Source organism: Sorghum bicolor, chromosome 1 (assembly GCF_000003195.3).
Source record: "Sorghum bicolor cultivar BTx623 chromosome 1, Sorghum_bicolor_NCBIv3, whole genome shotgun sequence".
Taxonomy (NCBI): domain Eukaryota; kingdom Viridiplantae; phylum Streptophyta; class Magnoliopsida; order Poales; family Poaceae; genus Sorghum; species Sorghum bicolor.
In genome coordinates this window covers 7,804,906-7,813,349 of record NC_012870.2, presented here as the reverse complement: position 1 = coordinate 7,813,349, position 8,444 = coordinate 7,804,906, and the positions used below count along the sequence as shown (strand labels likewise).

The 8,444-nt window shown below is 42.6% G+C and overlaps 1 protein-coding gene across 1 annotated transcript; it reads right to left on the bottom strand.

Annotated features, from left to right (window-relative positions):
• On the bottom strand, window positions 3,228-5,141 carry LOC8060523. Its single transcript, XM_002463886.2, has 2 exons — window positions 4,851-5,141; window positions 3,228-3,601 (listed from the first exon to the last, which is right to left on the bottom strand). The coding sequence occupies exons 1-2, from the start codon at window positions 5,003-5,005 to the stop codon at window positions 3,526-3,528; spliced, it is 231 nt and encodes a 76-aa protein (XP_002463931.1). The 5' UTR covers window positions 5,006-5,141; the 3' UTR covers window positions 3,228-3,525.

Below are 8,444 nucleotides of genomic sequence, written 5' to 3'. Positions count from 1 at the left end.
TACCACACAACAAGTATAGGAAAGTAATTGCAAGAGTGAGTAGATTGCAAACCATATGAGACAAGAGTTGACACAAGATATATCCCTAAGGTTCAGTTGTTGGAAACCTATGTCCATGTTATGGTGAGTCCACACTTGATAGTTCACGAGATAACTAGCATGGCAAGCTAGACTAACACTTGGGTTGCTCTTCACGATTCCACTAGAACCACTCAAATAATACACTCCAACCAGCCCCACTCTGCTCTAATGGCTCATCCACTGCCAACCACCATGGCCTAGTCCTAAATCCGCATGCTCCTCATCGGCCAAGAACTCCTCCCTCGCTGTCGCCGCCTCTTGGCTAGCTCCTACGACACCCTACTGCCTTCGTCAACACCTTTGATCACCGCCACACTAACCCGGCTGCTGTCGTTGGGCTATCTCTATCGCACTCCCATCCTTGTCCCACCCAACTGCCGCTGGAGGTTATCGGGCCATCTCCGTTGCGTCGCCACCCTTGCCCCACTGCCCGACCGGTGACAACATCGCCGCCTCTCTCTACACTGTCCTCGTGCCTGCCACCACCACCAAACCAGCCATCTTCCCCAGCAATCATTCTAAGCCCACCAAATTCAGGTAAGCCCTTGAAACTCCAATCCTTATCCTAACCTTGTCAAATTAAGGGAAGAAGACTATGTAGCATTCTTGGATTGACCGAAAAAATCGAGTGATAGTAGGCCTTGGATCACTCTAGTGATGTTTAGCTTTACTCTACATAAATGTATTATGAGTTTCTCATTTGACCTCATCAAATATTAGTTAAGTTGTTATAGCATCGATCTCTTGTGTAATCATCAACTCTGTGTGTGTGAAATCCTAATCGCCGTATATGAACTGTTAGATTATTTGGTGCCATAAGGCACATGTATTTATAATAATTAGATAAAAAATCTCATGAGTGCCAATTATTCAGCTCCATGATACACGTACTGCTAACATTTGGAGTTACTCATTTGGAGACACTGACTGTGGATTTGGTATAAAGAGAAAGTAGCCATTACCCGCTGGCAAGGCTCCCTCTTCCTCCACCAGCAAATTCTTCCTGTTTCCTCGTGACCCGTGTGACTCCGTGAGGCGAGACCGCGAGAGCAGCAGCTGAAACGTTGAAAGGAACAGGCCAGCAGCAAAGCTCTAGGCCGGCCCGTGGTACGGTGCGCGTACGCGCGGTGGGAGAGCCCAATCAATTGGGACCGTCCGCCCGTTGGCGATTGCGGGAGAGCAAGTGAAGCGCGGGTGGCCGCGTGCGCCGTCGGGAGATCCGAACGGCGTGGCTGATTTTGGCAGTTAAATGCGGGAAATGGTGGTTGGGTGCCCGGCCGTCCCGCCGATGGGTGCTACCACTGCGATGGAGCGGGCCGCACGCGGACATGGACACGTGCGTGCGCGCGTGCGCGCGCCAGTAGCCCAGTAGATTTGTGAGGAGCCGTTCCATTCCATCAATGCGGGCCTCTCGCCTTCTCGTTGAGTCATTGGACAGCGAGTCAATGACGGATTGGATGGACGGTCGACGCTCCAGAGCATGCGGTGGGTTGTCGTATCGACATGGAAATGGAGCCGTGCGCTTTGTTGAAGGGTCGGTTAGAGCACTACCAATGCAGAAATCATTATAGTTTCTATAGACATTAATTGTAGTGCCACCTAAGTATTTTGCTGATGTGACAATATAGTTATTGAAGAGAGGGATTAAAAATCATAGAAACTAATCTAAGTTAGAAACCATGTCTACACAAAATCCAACACATGAAGTGATATGATTGGCTAAAAATGGAGAGAGAATGAATGTGATTGGATATAAAAATATTCTATAGAAACTACCCATTGGGACCATAGTTTCTATATATAGTGTCTATAGAAATTAATGGGTATAGAAACTATATGTAGTTTCTAGCATTGGGAGTGGCCTTAAGTGCGGCACAACCGCTCAACACGCACGCTAAACACCTGGGTTTAGGAGGGAGCGTACCGTAGAGATGTCCTCGATCCTTCGAATTTGACACGTTGTCTGTGCACCTTGTTTGTACGATGACGCTGACGTTGTGCGTCGATGCGATCTGGCTTTCCATTTCCGCGCTGCCCGCCGGCTCTGAATCGACAAGGCATGAATGATCTCCTCAGATTTGCTGTGCCAACCATACACAAAAACTCACTACTAGCCCGTCGTTCGTACACCCGCCGGTCGTCCTCCTCAGCCCTGGACTGGACTGGACGCGTGATGATTTGCAAGGGCCGCAACCGCAATCGCACGATGATTGCAAACCTAACTGAACCAACAACCAACTTGTCAGGCGCGCTATCGCCATGTTGAAAGTTGCTAATGCAACCTCAAGTGATTCCATGTCCCTCTCGCACAGCATTGCACTGGAGCAGCCATCAACACCACCACCGGGACGGACGATTGGATGGTGTACTGCCTGCCTCCCTGACTGGGTGATACCCAAGTTGCAACCACCAACCAAGCCTTGCCTTCGGGTACAGTGGCTGCTCACCTCTCCACCAATCAGCCGGTCCACCCGGCAGCTGTCGCAGGTTGCGTCACCTCTATCAGATGCAGAGCAGAATGCCGACGATTTCCTCTCCTGCTCAAGAATAACCACTCGGAAGACAGATGTTAAGCGAGCAGTGTCACAAAGGACCTACCACTTTGGGTACTACTGCCCCGTACACGCTGACCACCAAATGTCCAAATAGGCACGTAACTTCCCTCGATGATATTTCTGTAAACAGCAATGTGTAACAGTACAGATCTAACAAGTTTCAAGTTTTCACTATGGAGTTGTAGCAGTACTTCGCGAACAGGTTGCATTCAAAGGCATGCTTTCCTTCATTTAAATTGACTGCTTCAGATTGAACAGGGCCCAGCAGTAGTTAGCGCAATATTGCAATTTGTGGGCACAGTATAACAGCAACAAAATTTGAGTTACGAGTTTAATAGAATTATTCAGTTAATCCATCTATATTCTGATAGGCAAAGGTCAAATACTGTTTGAACTACCCAACATATATATATGTGCACACTGGAAAAGTAGCATCGATGGTTTACTCATAGAGAAACCATTTGAAGCATTGTTGACAGTGAGTATTTGTTTCCCCGATAACTAACCATTGATATCGGGATCTGGACTTAACAATGATTCACTAAAATAAATCAAATAGCTATATGGTTGCTGAAAGTAAAAAGGAAGATCCTAAAAATGCTTCGTAGAAGCATTTCATATATCTGTCTTACTGGGTAAGTCATCCAAATATCAAATCTACCAGGACACGTGTAGATTAGCTAAGAGCTTTAGATCCTTACAAGCAAAACATAATACCATATTCAGCTGTTCCACAGAGGCCAAATATATTTATGTTCAAACAGAAACATGATTTTGCTGTGCATCTACTTAAGAGCTACAAGTTTCTAGCACAGTAATTGTAGAAAACAAAACTTGAACGACTTTAAGTAGGGGTTATACCATTCATGATTCATATAAACAACTCCAATCAGTGACCGTCTTCATTTGGCTTCTCCTTGGGGACCGTTGAGTCAAGTTTCTTGGGAGCTGCTTCTTTTGCAGACCTGCAATGTTGTTTGATATAACTTAGGAAGTAAATAAAGTGCAGAAAGCATCCTGTAACTCAGTAGCATAGCAGCTGAAAAACATGAATACCAGTTAAGGTCAAAAGAAAAAACCATAAGAAACATTTGCTCCATGCTACTGCAAAAGGTATCAATTCTTTCTGATGCAAAAGCTACATCACACAACAACTACACAGCAGTAGGGTAAGACTCACTCAGATACAACTTCAAAAGTATAACATAGCTGGTCTTTTCATTTCTGGACTGATTCAAACAACACTAGGTATAAGTTAAACAGATTGCTGGAATTCAATATATAGTGGCAGTGGCACTAGTATTAAGTAGTGTTGTATACACACATGTTGGTGTATTCAGATTTCAGTGCAATGTTATGTACATATTCCAGATGCATATTGGAAATGTGCCAAAACAGAAATAGAGAAATTGGAAGCTTCTACATAGTTATATATTCTCAGAAAATTGTAATACCGTTTGTTGATTTGTCCGGGAAGGCAGGAACAAATGGTGGATCAAAGCCTTGGCCAGCCCAAGCTGTGCCCAGCCTGAATTCAGCCAAACAAAGCCCAAGCCTAACCAACCCATTACATCTGTGGTGTAATTTGAGCTACTTTGTTAATTGGATGGCTACCGCTATTTGAATGCAAGTGGCAAAAGACGTGTCTCTCCGACCTCGTCAGAATACTGCAGAATCACAAATATGATGAAGTGGCGAAACTCATCCCAAGGAATTTGATAGGGAAAAACCTTTGGCATCGGCCACCAAATAAACTCTGCAGATTCAGAAAAGGCTCCCCAGATCAATTCTTCTCATGCTCATTGTTTGGTAAAACACATGGATCAGAATTCTAAGCTGGTATACATCCAAAACCCAACAGTTAGATGTGCTATGCTTCCAATAGACCAAACAGATTCTCCAATGATCCACCACTTAAATAACTTTTGCATGATTGCCTAGCAAATGTGAAGCGATTATACTATAATCCACCGCTCAAACAGCCATTCAAAATTTACGACCATCCAATAGGAAGAATAAATTCAAATCGCTCATTATCTCTCTAGTTACCATCTGAGTAACTCGATTCCGAAACGACCCCTAAACCTAAACAGATACCTCGACAGTTCAGAGAATCCGGAACAAGTTAACCTCTCATTCCATCTAAATAACACGGTAAGAACAGCGCCAAGCAAGAAGGGATGGGGCCGGCGCACGGCACCACAAGCAACTTACTTGGACGCGGCGGAGGCCGTGTCCTCCTCAAGCCACTGCCGGAGCTGGCGCGCGTTGCGGCGGAAGAGGGCGCCAGACCTGCGGATGTCGGTGGTGAAGAGGAGCACCCCCGCGCCGACCACGGCCACCGTAACGATGAAGTTGGTCAGCGCCATCGCTCTCTCGCTCTGCCGTCGAGATCGGGGGTTGTTCCGGCCGCCGGCGGCGCTTACTCCAGTGCGTGACGGCTGCTACCCGTGGAAGGCCGAATCTTCTGGGGTCCTGGAAGGAATTGTGCTCCTCAGTCAGTGTGAGATTGGGCCGGCGTGACATGCATTATCTTCATGGGGTTGTTGAAACCAAGGCCCATTATCTTCATGGACGTTGAAGCCAGGCCTTGTTTGGGCTCTCGGAGATATCTTGTCCAAAATTGAGTGTATGCACCCCGAAATCTTAAAAAAAAAATCGTTATGAAATTTTCCATTATAAGATTTAGCATCTTCAGAAGAATTAGAAACAATTAATGAACAAATCATATTCATAATCTCTATATTGGCTCTAATTTCTTACAGAAAAATGTAGCTCAACTGAAGTCAAGTTTGCATTTATTTGTTTTTAATTTAATAATGGAAAACCAATATGGCCTTAGCATTTTTCAAAGCATTGCAATAATTTAATCTTATAAAAATAACTAGCACGAGACTGATTTCAAGACAACAAACCTGATAAGAAATTATGAGTGTTAAAAACCACCACCAAAGTTTGATGAGACAGATAATTAGACACATATCCTATTGTAGAATCTGCACCTACAATTCGCTGAATTTTGCATCACGTGGCATTGGGGGTGGACCTAGACATTATGGAAACGTGCACTACCCTAAGTGAACCTACCAAATTCAATCAGATCGAAAAATGGTTGAATAGTTATTAGTACAAATTAGCATTCTTGTTTTAATTCCAGTTCCACCTCCTCATTAAGTTATCTTTTTGATAGGATGGCTTCCTTCACTTTTAACTACTTTCATATGGCACATTTCTTACCCCATCATTGTGTCTAGGAGCTTCTTACACATTGAACAGACCATTTTGATGAAAGGCCCATATAAGGGTGTCTTCTCAACTAGTGTTTAGTCTTGCACTTGCCATTCTAACAACTAGGTGATGCCATTCCACTAGTTTATTGCCAACCAAAGATCTAAAAAAGAGTGAAGTCCATTTCGTCCCCCTGGACTTGTCACAAAATATGAACCTCATGGAGTCAAAACCAAACAACATACATCCCCAATTCTCTAAATTAGAAAAATACCCCCATGTGATAGCTCAAAAACTGGTTTTCAAGGTGTCTTTGCTAAAAACTAGACATCATAGTATCATACACCTAAATAACTCTCAAAACCGAGCAAACCCTCAACATAAGTTTAAAAGAGGTTTCCAAGGTGATTTTGCTGATGTGGCGCGCGGGTCTCAGTTTTGAGACACTCAAGTAGGTTTGCTACGTTACCCATTGTTGGGTCCTTCTGTGAGCCACCTTTCCTTCTCTCCACAAAACCTGCTATCTATATCTCTCAATGCAAGGTGATGTACCCCACCCATCATCCTCATCCTTCCACATTCCTCTCACTGATCCTCGTTGTCTTGACCTCACAGTCATCATGAGGAGGGCATGTGGGGAACTGGAGATGAGGAGGCTAGAGTGGAGAAGGGGAAGGCACCCATGGCTTCCTTATCCTCATTAGAGTAGGATCAAAAACATATGTGAGCACTCATCATGGCTCTTGATTTCTGGTTCAAGAACGACGCTACAAGGTCATGTCAGTGGGTACTAGTGAGAAGAGGAGAATGAGGGGTGTCGATGAGTGGTACTTTTCCACTAGCATTGGGTTTTCGATATATAAATTCTTTATTCTTAGTCCCTCTATGATGTGAGATATGGCCACATATGATACTCTATTAATCTAATATGTATCTTTTTTATGTTCATCACATTGAAAAAACACTTTTAAAATTTCTTTAGCGTTCCCCTATTTTTTAAATAAAAAACAAACAGTTACAATTGGAAGTGAACTTTGAGAGTGTTTAGATCCTGGTACTAAAATTGAGCCCACCATGATCTCAAAAAAAAATAACCCACCATATGTAATCGATTAAACATAGGCTAATAAGAGCAATTGGCCCCTTACCACCAATAACTAGTCCGATTTGTTCTCATTAGTTCATCATTAGCTCTCGTGTTTGGTATTTAAAATCCAGGACTAATTTTTAGTCAGGGACCAAACACATCCTTTTAACACTTTTGAGATAAACCGTTGGTCCCGGATATGCATCCCTCAAACTATGACTGTAGACGGATTTGGATGGCTGGGCGCAAGGGCCATCAAAGCAACAGGTAATGCATTGTTTAGGTTGGATCTCCCTACTGTCGTATAATAACCACCTTTTATGATGTATTCCCTTCGTTTCTAGATGCTGTTTGTTTTTGCTCCTCGAAAAATAACTTTAATTAATTAATATTTACAATATATAATTAGTATCATTAGATAAATATCTGAATCTAGTTTTTTAAAATAATTTATTTAAAGATAGAAATGTTACACATACTTTATATATATTAAGTTACAGTTATCTATACACAAACTATGGTGACAGATATTTAGAGGCAGGGGGACTAGTATGAATCATATGCCAAGCGTAAGGTTAACCACTCGATGCGACAGCATCCAGCAGTTTATCTGTAATTTGTGAGATGAATTTTTTGAGCCTAGTTACTCTATGATTGGACAATGTTTGTCAAATAAAAACGAAAGTGCTACAGTAGCCAAAAACCTAAAATTTTGCCAACTAAACATAGTTCCAAATTTTTTTGGAAAATCGATATTGTACCACTTTTATTTGTATTTGATAAATATTGTCCAATCATGAACTAACTATGCTCAAAAGATCCGTCTCGTCAATTCCGACCAACTGTGCAATTAGTTTTTATTTTTGTCTATATTTAATACTCAATGCATACGTTTAAAGATTTAATTTGAAAGAGAATCTGAAAAAATTTGTAAAATTTTTTGAGAACTAAACAAGGCTTTAGCCGCAAATGCCCTTTTTTACTCTTGGATAGCCTTGCCTGCTGCCTCCGGTCGTAATTACTAGGTAACTTTTGCTGGAAAAGCAAAAGAACTAACGACAGGGTCAAATTTGATGTCATCTACTGTAATTATGAGCAGAGGTAGTATTTCTCATCTAACAATAGCATAATAATAAAGGTCAAAAATATACAAAACCCAAATCTTTTAGCAACCAAATCAAGATATGTATAGATACTAAGCTTACATTATATTGTACACACGTACGGTGCACACAGCCGGGAACTCATACATGCATGGAATTAGTATATAGTCAGGCACCGGTAGCATATTCGTTTGCCTATCTTGCCGCCAGCTTGGCGCTTTTCTCCTAATCCAAATCCATGACTAGTTGCATGATGAGGCAAGCAAGCACGGGATTTTTCTTTAATCCTCTTGATCTTGGTACGGTACGCACAAATTGTCATTAGAGAATTGTTACACACAACCGATTTCGTTCAACGGTCTCCACCTAGCTAGCCTTTTCGTTCTTGAT

Excerpts from the sequence above, each read along its gene's own strand:
- LOC8060523 (XM_002463886.2), bottom strand. The coding sequence starts at position 5,005 with ATGGCGCTGACCAACTTCATCGTTACGGTGGCCGTGGTCGGCGCGGGG. Across the intron at positions 3,602-4,850 it reads ACGGCCTCCGCCGCGTCCAA|GTCTGCAAAAGAAGCAGCTC; the intron begins GTAAGTTGCTTG and ends ACAACATTGCAG.